At 42.6% G+C, this 13,638-nt stretch overlaps 1 protein-coding gene across 1 annotated transcript in view; it reads left to right on the top strand.

Moving 5' to 3' along the window:
* CCDC170 (coiled-coil domain containing 170) overlaps positions 1–13,638 on the top strand; it is a 252,752-nt gene that overhangs the window by 98,108 nt on the left and 141,006 nt on the right. The window contains exon 10 of the mRNA XM_086926876.1: positions 12,069–12,242. Within this exon, the coding sequence (XP_086783002.1) occupies positions 12,069–12,242 (174 nt within the window). The remainder of the gene's footprint in view (positions 1–12,068; positions 12,243–13,638) is intronic.

The raw sequence follows: 13,638 nt of genomic DNA, 5'->3' as shown, positions 1-13,638 counted from the left end.
CAGTTAGTAAGGAATGGTATGAGATAAATTGAGAAGAAGGTAATGTTTGTTCTATGGCCAGTCATTCATTTATGGACATAAATATTGAAAAGGCAGTTTCCTTCCAGTTATAAACTTACATTGATAAAGCAAGCCTTCTAAGGTCCTTTAACTCTTGTCAAGGTAAGAAGATGGCTACTCTGCAGGTGGTTGATGATATCCCATGAGCCGCTGATAGGGAGTGCTCAACAACTTGTGCTTCTGGTTCTCTAGGAGGTTTTTAACACTGTAGAACATGGGACACTCTTGTCTATTTTAGCCTTTATTATGGACATGCGTGGGGCAGTGCAGTATTGGTTTAGATCATTTCTCACAGATCTGCCAGTGCCTCCAGATGGCCCCTTTCGACTCCTTCCTCTTTTCACTACATGGTTGAGTGCCCCAGGGCTTCAACCTTTTGCCAAAGTTGGGGGACAAAGTGTTGTTTGTGATGGAGACTTCTAACTGCAGATTCCTCACCTTTTGAATATCCCCCGGTGTCAGACTGAATCAGGAAACTTTTGTTATGCAGCAGCGTTCTACCTCATGCTGCCTTGTCCCATGTAGATATGATCAGCATATATACCCCACCTTTCTGCACTGGCATCCATTAATTTCTTTCTTTGGCAACTGATGTGGATCCAAAGCGTCAACCGTTATTCAACTGCTATTTAATTTTCTTGAACAATTGTGTCATCTTTGACAATACAAAACCAAAGGGGATGATGGAAAAGTGTTGAACAATGCAAGCACTCACCCCCAGTCAACTGATTTGTGTTTAATCCATCATCATTCTTTAGCTCACTCCGCCACCCCAGTTAAGACATGGACGTATGCAAATCAGTCTGACCCCGTGCCTCATGGGAACAGTCCAGCCCGAACTGTCAAGCCATGGACCGGAAACAAGCATCCTGGGACCGGTTTCTGGCTAATCAGCCGTCATCAGCCAGGCTAGCTTGAATCCAGTGGTAAAGTGAGCAAGGGACCCATGTCTGGGCGTACCCTGCCAACTTAGGGCAAACAAAGCAAAAACAAAGGGGATGATGGACGGAGTATTGAACAATGCAAGCACTCACTCCTCAGTCAACTGTTCTGGGTTTAATCCATCATCATTCTTTAGCTCACTCAGCCACACCAGTTCAGACATGGCCATATGGAAATCAGTCTGACCCTGTGCCTCATGGGAACAGTCCAGCCCGAACTGCCAAGTCATGTCTTCCCTGGACCGGAAACAAGCATCCTGGGACCGGTTTCAGGCTAATCAGCCGTCATCAGCCAGGCTAGCTTGAATCCAGTGGCAAAGTGAGCAAGGGACCCACGTCTTGGCATACCCTGCCAACTTAGGGCGAACAAAGCAAAACCAAAGGGGATGGTGGACGGAGTGTTGAACAATGCAAGCACTCACCCCCAGTCAACTGATCTGGGTTTAATCCATCATCATTCTTTAGCTCACTCCGCCACTCCAGTTCAGACATGGCTATATGCAAATCAGTCTGACCCTGTGTCTCATGGGAAGAGTCCAGCCCGAACTGCTAAGCCATGTCTTCTCTGGACCGGAAACAAGCATCCTGGGACGAGTTTCTGGCTAATCAGCTGTCATCAGCCAGGCTCGCTTGAATCCAGTGGCAAAGTGAGCAAGGGACCCACATCTGAGCATACCCTGCCAACTTAGTGCGAACAAAGCAAAACCAAAGGGGATGATGGACGGAGTGTTGAACAATGCAAGCACTCACCACCAGTCAACTGATCTGGGTGTAATCCATCATTGTTTAGTTCACTCCGCCACCCCAGTTCAGACATGGCCATATGCAAATCAGTCTGACCCTGTGCCTCATGGGAACAGTTCAGCCCAAACTGCCAAGCCATGTCTTCCCTGGACCGGAAACAAGCATTCTGGGACCGGTTTCTAGCTAATCAGCCGTCATCAGTCAGGCTAGCTTGAAACCAATGGCATAGTGAGCAAGGGACCCATGTCTGGGCATACCCTTCCAACTTAGGGCGAACAAAGCAAAACCAAAGGGGATGATGGACGGAGTGTTGAACAATGCAAGCACTCAGCCCCAGTCAACTGATCTGGGTTTAATCCATCGTCATTCTTTAGCTCACTCCGCCACCCCAGGTCAGACATAGCCATATGTAAATCAGTCTGACCCTGTGCCTCATGGGAACAGTCTAGCCGGAACTGCCAAGCCATGTCTTCCCTGGACCGGAAACAAGCATCCTGGGACCGGTTTCTGGCTAATCAGCCGTCATCAGCCAGGCTAGCTTGAATCCAGTGGCAAAGTGAACAAGGGACCCATGTCTGGGCATACCCTGCCAACTTAGGGCGAACAGGGCAAAACCAAAGGGGATGATGGACGTAGTGACAATACGTCACCTAAACCATCAGGGTTTTAGCTGTGTACGATATTTAATTCACAAATGTCGGTTACATATCCACACATATTCTTCATTGGCATCTTGGTGCAGATTGTCACTCAAAGTCATATTCGTCAGTGCCAAAATGAATATAAAGGCCATTTGTGACCGTAAAACTAAGCTGGTGATCTTAGAGTTGCGTAAGTTGAAGACTCATTCTAGATCAAAATCTATGGCACTCAGATCATGGTCAAGGTCAAGAGTGAGGACTCACTCCTGTTCCGAAGGTCGTTCTCAAGACTAGACTTCCTCCAAGTTAGTCAAGGCAAGTCAATAATATTTTATTCAGCCATATTATGACCATAAAAGTAAAATTACACATAACAGAAGAATAAACAAATAAAACTATGAAATACATGATACTAAAGGGCAAATCCGACATTTCATGTACAAATGCTATAAAACAATTTCTTTGCCCTTAAATGCATTTGGTTTATCATGACAACACTACAGTACCAACAAAATCCTAGATAAAAAGCATTTTATACAATATCAACATAGAATTAAAAACAGTACTTCCTAAAAGATTACATCACTAGTCCCAGTTTGGTGGCTAATCAAAGTTTTTTTTGGCACAAGGCCCCTGCTAAGAAACTCACAACTCCATAACACGTCGAATGTGAGGACAACATTCACAGATATATCCAAGCAGGTCTCGGTTGTGCAAAAATAGCAATTTTTAAAAGTACCTGCGCAGACCCACATAAAGTGCATTTTATTCAGTACTAACACAAAATTAAAAACGATACTTACAACAAAATTTCATTTTTCAGCCCAATTCGGTAGCTAGTCAGTTTCTTTACTTCAACGTAAGGCCCCTGCTAAAAAACTCATAACCCCAAAACATATCAAGGGAGAGGACAGCATTTTCAGATATATCAAAGCAGGTCTCATTTGTGCAAAATGGCAATTTTTTTTAAAGTGGTAAGTTATATTTTGTCCGGAGATCATTTTAAAAACCATAGAAAAACATAAAATGCAATAAGACTTGATCCTAGAAATCATCGCTAGAGCAAGGCTTTATGGCCCCTGATTTAGAAAACCCTTGGGGACCGAGAGACACCAATGAATGCAATGAAATCTGAATCTAGTTAAAAGAAAACAATTATGCAGGTTTTTATTAAAAACCAGAAGGGTTGATCTAAAATCCCAGAGCTTAATATCATATATTGTCTGATCGTGGGTTAAGTAAGTTTGCTGTTTTGCCAATCCATCCTTATTTAGGGTAGAAATTGCCTGTTAATATCCTTCAGCTCTCCTCGTTGCAACTGTCTGGGATGCCTAACAAGCTAGGGGCGCTCTAAATTTGGTAACTGCTGAGAAGTATATCCTATCTAGGGAATAATTGTGGCCCTAACTAGCCTCATACAATCTTCCAAAATATTTGATTGAAACAGGATGTGGGGCTAGACCAGGTTTTTAACCACCACATTATGGGGGCCAAACTATACTAACAGAAATATAACCCTTCCCTAATTCTGCATGTACCATAAAGGAGGGGGTACTGGGTGATACAGCTAAAACTTTCCATAGATATTTATTTTCCACCGCTTGCAGATGATTGACCTCCTTATAACCCGGACCTCACTGCCATATCTTGCCATTGGGACGCATTTCTTGTTTTAGACCTTCAAAAAAGGTTGTAATGGTTTGCTCCCCAGTCTCCTGGCAAAATCTATTGTTGCTCCTGCTGCTCTAGATAGGGTTTTTTCTTAAGTGTTCGCTGTGCCACCCATGACCCCTTTTCATTGAATAGGATACCCAGATAAGGAAACGTTGCGACATTGGTCAGTATTACCGCCTTTACATATAGGCGTACTCTTGTCACATTTTATATTACCAGAAGACATTATACAGTATTTTGAGAAAATAATAGAAATGTTGAGAGAAACCATAAAATCAATAAAAGCATTTACAAGATGTTTCAGCCCTAAAAGTGTCCTAACCAGTAAAACTGCATCGTCAGCATATCAAAGAGCAGGGCTGAGTTTAGAACCTACTCTAGGAGTGTCCTTACTGGCAACCCCCAGGTTATTAATGTGTATGGTAAATAGGACCGGACCAAAATGCATCTCTGCCTCACCCCCGCTTAACCTCCCACGATTTAGTAAGGGACCCATTTTCATTATATCTTGCTGAGGCAGTTAGATTACGGTGGGACCAGTGCAAGAATGCCACCCGGTCTACATCCATGCCCATTTCTAAAAATATAGGCCATTGTTTTGATCTATTTACTCTATCAAAGGCGGCCGTTAAGTCCATGAATGCCATGGACATACGTCCATTTTTAGCAGTGTATATTTGCTAATCATCATAAGTAGGTTAATACATTGGTCCACTGTCCCCATGCCTTTTCTAGAACCATATTGCAGATCTGATATTAAATTGCTAATATCTAGCTAAGTGCTTAGACGATCTAAAATCACCGTCCCCATAATTTTAGCTGCCGAATCCAGTAAAGAGATCGCGCGATAACGAGCAGGATCATCCCTAGCGGCTTTTTAAAAAAAAGGTAGGATCACCGCCGTTGACCATGATGGGGGTGGGCCAACCGTTGTTGCAGCATTAAAAACCATCACTAGGATCTTTGCCCATGTTCCCGGTAGGGAACAGCCTTATAAAGATCCGCAGGTACCCCATCAGGTTTTGGGGCTTTTCGAGCTGAAGTGGCCATGATCGCTTTCTGATCTTCATCTACCCCAAAAAATAACAGGGATAACTCAACACTGGATTGTAGATCTGCTCAAAATGGCAGACCAATCTACAGGGATAATACAATCTATTCTCAAAGTTATTGTGTAAGAAAAAGGGACTATTTACTATTCTCCAAAGTTTTGTGCTATTGGCTAGAACACTAGTCTGGTTTAAATCTTCCCATTCCTGTTCCTGTATGTCATGTTTCCTTTCATTTAATGTCACTTTATATGCTGTTCTGCATGCTTTAATCATTTCTGTCTGCCTAGGTTTGTGTTTTAATGCAACTAAGAGAGCCTTGTGGGTTTCAGAACAATCTCCATCAAAAGAATTTCCCCCCATAGTAGCACAAGATCTTCCTCGTCCTGTAAGATTTTTTGCAATTCGCTTTACCAGTTTTTAAAGGCCTCTATTACCACACCAGGCACTGTGTGATTGTCAAATCACTGCCTGATATCTTCTTCACCCTCCGTGTATAGCTGGTTTAGAAAAACCTCCTGTATTATCTTTCCCCACCTAATTTTGTGAGCCTGATCTATTGGATTAAAATCCCTATTCGAGCGGCTCTTTGTCTCAAGTCCACGCAAGACCAGCACCCAAATTATTTCTAGAGTCATTGGGTTAGGACTATGATCACTATAACCAATCCAAAATGAGCTTACTTTTAATATATTTAAGAGCAGAGGGGCAGAAACCACAATATAATCTATGGTTGAGCCAAATACCCTACCAATAAAGGAAGGTACAGAATCTATCTTGTTCAAGTGCTCAAGACAATGTAGGTTATTAATGGCAAGTAAGCTCTATCACTGGTGGCCTTAGGTCAAATGTTCAAAGTGGGACAGTGGGACCAAGCAATCCAAAAACCCCTACCTAATGTGCAGTTCGGGGAGCTGCGGTGTACATTAACGTCCCCCATTAGGATAAATTCAAAATAGGAGCAACTATCCTCTCTAACCTGCTCTAAAAAATCTCCCAGTGTGGCTATGTGCTCAGTATCAAGCTTCCTACAAAAGGAATTATAAAAATTGATTGCCACCAAGGTGGGACGCTTAGGAAAAGTTAGTTCTACTGCTTACAAATGAGGGATAGGACTAAACAGGCTCTTCATTGTACAAGCCAAAGTAAGTGATATCAAGGTGAGCAGGCCGCCCTTAGCGGGCTATATAAAGGAAGGGGAAGCAGCTTTATGAAAAGATGCAAAACCATCCATAAGAAACGAGTCTGACATATTCCAGGTTTCTTGTAGTGAGCCAATATGACTAGACATTTTAATGTTCAACCACTGCTCATCATCCTTTTTTGCCCTTAGTCCTGCAATATTCCAGGACATTAATTGTGGGTGAATATCAATTACCTCCCTTGCTAACGGGGAGCACCCTGTAGTATTCTTGTAACTATTTGGACTTGGTAGTCAATCAATGCTATCTAAATCCCTCAGAGGGGCAAATCTATTGTTGAGAGGAATGGCTGTACTCATGTTTGGACATACAGTTGGACGTCGTGACGTCCTTTCCTTGAGAAAACTAAAGGTTTTACTCTGGAACCTTAGACATTGTACCCCGGCAGGATAGAAAAAGTGAAGCGGGCAACCTTGATTCCAGAGTTAGATTCTTTTTTGATACTGGCTCTAAATCATGGCTCTTGTGTGCGTCAGGTGTGTTAAATTGACCACAATACAGTCACCCCCCCTATCTTTTTGTATAACACTCCCTACCCAACCCACTCTTCTAGCCATGATAACATGGGATGCTATGAGGCCTGCATTTATTAGTGATCTATCCAGCCAGTGGGCCAATTTATGTAACAGATCTACCGTAGACTCCTTCGAACCCCGTTTGACTGGTGGAACTCCAGTCTACATGGCCACTAAAGGTGCTGACTCGGGGGGCAGGTTTAGGATGTACATGTTGGGATGCATTTGCCCTCTGCTTTACTTCCCCAGATATTCATGTGCCTGAAAGGTCTGGAAAATATGTGAGACTCTTGGACAATCTGCTTTCACCCTCTCCTGCCCTACCAGTTCCTCCCCCCCAAAAAACTTATCACAGACTTTTTTTGCACTCTGCTCTAGCGCCCCTTTACCAAATTATTTTATCCTTGGCTTTGGAATCCTGTCACGTGATTACAATAGTAACTACAAGACTGCCTCGTCAGTAATATGTATGTGTATGAATTTAAATTTGATGGTTTTATTTGTTTTTGCTTTAAACATGGTAACAGCTCTATGATGACATTTTATTGCAATTGTTTTAATTAACTGTGCTAATTTAATAAACTAAACTAAACTAAAGTAAACTAGAGGGAGACTGGAGATCGGGCCCAAGGTTATCCTGGGATTATATCTTATTGGCAGCTAATGACCTTTACGAAGCTAAAGCAATACCACCCCACACCTCCTTATTGCTTTTAGATGTTCTTTGGCTCACTTCTGAACATGAGCCTCCATATGGGTGTTTTTAACACCCTGTCTCTTGCTGCAGACTTTCCCTCCGGTCTAGATGCTGACCATTGCTGGTAAAGGGAGCTATGGGTACTGATCTATCCTGCAGCGAGTGCCCTGCTTCCCCAGTCATCTCCACAAGCTGTTTCCCTGGTACTAGATAGGTATTGAGAGTGAAGCTCATTAGACTGACTCAGCAAGTCTTCTAACTTTGTGAGTTAATGGGAGCTAAGAGTAACTTTAGCATATCTTCCATTTTTGCTAGCATGTTTGGCGAAATCTGACTCGAGTCCACATGAACTCAATCTAGAACAACTGATATCGCTGGCTTTATAAGAGCCTGCACAGCTTTTCTCCCCTCTCCTCTTTTCATTTTGACCAGCAATTCAAGTGTAAACGTACCTTCCAATTGGTCACCGGCCACTTCCTCTGGTAAATCAGCGAGGGTTAACAAAGTGGATGCCATCTTGCTTTGCATCTCAGTAGACAAAGGGGCACCATGTGGATAGTGATCATCTCCAACGAAAGTCTCCTTTCGGTCAGGGATATTTCGTTCGACAAAGCTTTTGCCGCCCTGGCCAGAAACGTGTCAAGAGTGGTTACTGTGTCCCCTCCACCAGTCGTGCTCATTGTTTTCTTCCTTTTCCCCATTCTCTTTCAATAACCACCCTATAAGAACTTGACAAAACAGTACCTTTAAAGAATCCTGAGGACGCAGGAGTTAGAGGGGTGGTCCAGCCCAGCCTCTACCTGGCTGTGACAGGCGCACACTGGCCCGCTCTTGGCCCGGTCTTCCCCGGGCACATACCCAGGCGCGCCCCGTGTTCATCCCACACTGCTGGGGCCCAGCCGGAAATTATAAGCACCTCCAGCACAGGTAGTATGCGTATGGTGGTGGCAAAGACCCCAGAGTGTACTGGGGCTTGTGGTCCTGCCTCTCCCACTAACAAAAGACGGACTCCTGCACTGCGGGGGCCCAGCTCGTAATTATAAGTGCCTCTGGGTGCAAGCAGCAGGCGTATGATGGTGGCGATGGCCGCAGAGAGTGCGGGGGCTTGTGGTCCTGCCCCTTCCTTTAGCACCAAAACGGGCTCCAAGTTATGTCGATAACGAGAATAAGAAACATAAGAAGACAAAGCATGGCTCACGTGTCATGTGACACTCATTTGGAGTGTCATGATGCATCTGGCACCTTTAGGGCACAAAGCCATTCCAAGTTGTGGGCCCAGCAATGACTTGCTCCCGTTCAGAGGGACACTAGATCAGGTGAGCCCCATTCCTTTTTTATGACACCTGAACCTGGGTGACTATTATAGATTAACAACTTCACAATACCAACTTGTAATCTTGGGTGTCTGAATATTGTTATAAGACTTTAGACATATACGGATGATGTAGGAAAATTACAACAAGAGGTACTCCATTAAGACTACTACTATATACTATACACTAATGATTAAGAAAGATCACCTTAACTTTTTGTGCGCAGGGCGATTTGGGTCACCAGGCCCATGTAATGGTTTTCTTAAAATAACATACTTGGTCAACTCCTCCCTAAAATGATGTACATTTATAATTGTGGACCAGAAGAAGTCTCCTGGGACATCTGCAGCGTCAGATGAAACACATCTTGGCGGGGGCAAATTTGAGAGACTTTTGTGAAAATAAAGACTGTTGATACCACGTGCTCCATGTTGATTTATTTGGAGTGCTTAGAGATCTCAATGTATACCCTTTCTGTATTTCTTTGGATCGAGTGGCAGTGTTGGATCAGCTCTATCAGCTGAAGTTAGTCACAGAGAAGATCTTTGGTGCCATCACGGATCCCACAGGTGCACCTTGGGGCCCTATAGATCTGAGGGGGACTCTAGCTGGTCAAACGCCAAGATATCTGATCTCCCCAGCAGTGCCTCAGGATTTCATCCCAAGGCTGATATGGACACTGGTGCTGTTGAATCTGGTACCATCAACACAATTAACTCAATTTTCAGCGCCACATTCAACATCGCTGTTAACTTATTTGGCGCAGGACAGTCCTTCTTCCACAGATCCTAGAGTGTTCCAATGAGACATTCTGAAAGTACCAATTTTATACATGATCTTAGCCTTTGTGTAGAAAAGTTCTCTGGCCTTTCCCAAAATCTGGTCATTTTTCCACATCTGTCCTGGCTCCGAACTGTCTAGGATGCCAAAGGCTAGGGCAGACCTTGTGACAGGTTCCTTTGTGTGTGCTGTAGGGAGGGCGCTTTGGAGTGCAATCAGGGCAGGGTATCGCTTCTTACCAAAAACACCTGTTAGGAAGACCCTCTCTCTTCATGCCTAGGCTTGTTTTGTCTGACTAGCTGGAAGAAATACACAACTCACAACAAAAGAGACATTCATAGTAATATGACCCATGCCGCTGGCAGAAAAGCACAGGTGGTTTGGGCAGGAAGATGCCAACTTTCCAAAAGTGCCATTTTCAGAATTGTACCTTTAGACCTGACTTTACCATTAAATAGGATTTTAAATTACAATGTATTGTACTTCAAACATAATTCCTCGATCTGTTCACATTCTGATGTCAGCAATTATTAAGTAATAAGGCAATGCATTATTAGTCTTTGAGAGAGACAGGCTTCCATCAGTGAAAAATGACTTTAATAATTTTTCACTGTCACAGGACATGTAAATCTTAAAACCACAAGTCCTACAGTTTAAATACAATGCACCCTGCCATATGAGCCATTAGGGCCTATCATAGGGGAGGTATTAAGAAGGAAGGGTTAAGCCTGTCAAAAGGTTCATTTGGCCTGGTTGAAATGGCAGTTTAAAACTTCACTGCAGGATGCAGTGGCAGTACTGAGACATGTTTCACAGTCCTACTTTAGCAGGTGGCACAATGAGAGCTGTTGTCCTCTAGTTGTATTTCATTTACAGGTCCTGGGTATAGGCAAGACCATTGACTAGAGACTTACACGTGAATTAAATGTGCCAGTTGGGCTTAGGCCAATTTTATCATGTTTTGGGGAGAGTATGCAAGCATTTTAGCACTGGTTAGCGGTGACAAAGTGCACAGAGTCCTAATGCCAACATAAACAAAAACAGGAGGGGTGAAGGCAAAATAGTTGAAAGTGACCCTGCAGATATGACCAAGTCCAACAGTTATTTTTGTTTTTCCTGCTGTTGTATTGGAAACACTGATTGTGGCACTACAGGATTACTGTGAGTGGCATTTATGGAAATAGTATTAATGTTGTGGAGCCTTTTCTTATTGAAATTTTTAAAACATATTTGGTTTTCTCTAAAGCTGTACATTTTTACCTCCTCTTATAATATTAATTGTGTGTCAAAGATTGCAGGAAGTCACTTGCTGCAATGTCATTAGGCATGTGTCGTCAGTGCCCCTACCCTTGGCATTTTTCTGAATTGATGTCCATGATGTTCATGTCTATTACTTGCTTTCATCAATGTAAGAACATTTTTTACAGCATTCCAGCTCTCACTAGCCACCTAAAAATGTGGTTGTGCTAAGTAAACTGCCCACACAGTTCACTAATTTGGAAACCAAGCAAAACCTTAGCCATTCATTAGCCCAAAACATTAACTTCACTTACAGTCAAAGTGTGTCCAACCTAATAACTGGGCTACCTTGAGTATTAAGCCTGTGGGAAATTAGGTGGGACCAAACTCTCTTGAGAAGTATTTTGTCTACAGAAATGTTGAGGAGATAAGTATGCTTGACAAGTAAGTTAATGCAGATTTGTTGATTTATGTGTCCAATATTGACTTTTGTGAAGATATTTGGGCTCATTTAGGGTTCGTTGGACAGTTCTCCATCCGGCCAGAATGTCATAGATCATAACCTTTACCACAATGGTCCATGAATGCCTGCTATATTTAGTGATATACCTGCCTGGGGAAAACCTCTATGCTTTCAGAGGATCCACTGGCACGGAATGTCTTCTGAAGGTAGTGCATCTTTGCTAAGTGGCCACCCTGTTTAGTGCGGGTGCTCAGCAAAGTTTTGGTATTTCTAGAAATTAACTCCTAAAGTTGGAGTTTTTTTTAGAAAACAAACAACTAATACCTTTGACACTCTAGGGGTTTTCTCCAAGCATGTGAGAGTCATTTTAATTTTTTCTGGTTCAAGAATGGCAGATTTTCTTGCAGGTCCCGGACTGGAAAAAAAGATGGTTGAATGTCTGCACTAGGTAGGGCAGATGGTCTAATATCTCTTGATTAATGGACCATCACTTGATGGGTTGTTAGTGAACACTTTCCACAGGTGGACCCAGTGGAGCCTCCGACAGCGGAGACATGGCAGTTCACCTGACTAATAGAAGAGTGAGCGGACAGTCTGTTTGCCGGATAGAGTACTATGCCTTGCTTGAAGTGTATTACTCAGTGTTCCAACCTCTAAATAAAGCCAATTGTCTGGTTGGTAAACTCACAGTAACTTTTTTCATTCACTTACTGTGTTTAACCCTACTCACCTTTTCATTATTTAAATCAGTACCTCAGGTTCCTGGAGCAGCTTTCTGACAAGATGAGGTTGAGCAGTGTGACAGCTGATATTGGCTTCGATATGCGGCTAGAGGCATGTTTAGCCCGTGCAGAGCAACTCGCAAAGCTTGAAGGAGACGCTATTATTGAGAATAAGACTCTTGCGCACAACTTGCAAAGGAAGGTAGGAAGCCATTACCATAAATGTGAATAATGTACTTAACCAGATCATAGGATACTGGTAAGTTTCTAAACTGTTGTGGTTTGCATTGTTGGGATGGACAAGGCCCTCGCTTAATAATGGGCATGCTCCAGCTGCTGTGATACCTGGATCTTTGGTATCAATTTATTGGTCATGTGGAAACACAGATCATGCATGTACTTCATGTCCTAGGCCTGTCTTACTATGTCTCGATTATAATGGGTGGGACAACCCAAAGAGCTGCCCCTGGGTGGTGGTAGGCAATTACCTTCATCTGGAGTTAAGTAGAATGAGTGTGGTGGTGGCAGTATACCATGTTTTCAGTAATAGTGATCAGTAGAGTGATTGGGCTTTTTTACCCATTTCCACTGGAGTGTAAAGGTCTGCTATAATGTGCTTACCACACACTTGGCCTACATTGGATTGTATGCAATGCTGGACAGCAAGTGTGGTTGTGTGTGCATGCTAGAATGCAATTCAATTCAATAAACTTTATTCGGAAACATGTAAATCATGTCCATAAAAGTACATACATACAGAAAACATGCTAAAATGTTCAAGACAATCGCAATCACTAAGAAAGAAAATACAGTAGAGTACATATAATAAATCAAATAAGACACTTAAAAAGATTTAGAATAGGTAAAATGTTGTATAAAAAACATTAAAAAATCATGCTTTTCCTATAACTAATGGCCCTGAGTAAATAACTAGCTGTATAAAAACAGATGTCAGGATGATGCATATTAAAAAGTAATTTCATTGCCGCATTAACAGTTCTGGCTCCGAATTTAATAAATAAAGGTTTTAAAAAGAATTTACGACATTCGCTATACAAGTTACAAGTAAGTAGAAAGTGCTCTGTGCTTTGTTCTGAGATATTGTCACACCGACATGGACCTGTGGGGCGTGTTTTAATCTCAGGAAATGCAACCAATAGATGGGCCGTACCCATCCTCAACCTGGTAAGAACAAACCTATGTTGCCCTTTAGTTACCTGAGTGAGGTATGGATGTAGGCCCACAAATTCATTCAAATGGTTATAACGTACACAGGTGGAAAGCTTCAGATCATCCGTGGCCCGTCTTTCTGCACAATAATTTAAGAAAATTAATTTCAGACTCTCTTTAGAGAGATCCGAAGCAGAACAATGATCTGATGCAACGTCAAACCCAAACACATTAGAAAAGGATTCAATAATGTATTTAATCCAAGGGATTCTGAGAAAATAGTCAAGACGAAGGCAATCCTCAATGATGGTCCTATTAAATGCAACTTCGTCTTTAATCCAAACAGAACGCCACAACATCAAAGGTCTCAATAATAATAAATCATTTAGATGACATAGTCCTAATTCTTTATGAACCAGACTATTAGC

The sequence above is a fragment of the Lissotriton vulgaris genome, chromosome 6 (genome assembly GCF_964263255.1).
Source record: "Lissotriton vulgaris chromosome 6, aLisVul1.2, whole genome shotgun sequence".
In the NCBI taxonomy this organism is placed as follows: Eukaryota; Metazoa; Chordata; class Amphibia; order Caudata; family Salamandridae; genus Lissotriton; species Lissotriton vulgaris.
Note: the sequence above shows the minus strand (reverse complement) of the source record. Positions and strands in the feature narration are given on the sequence as shown.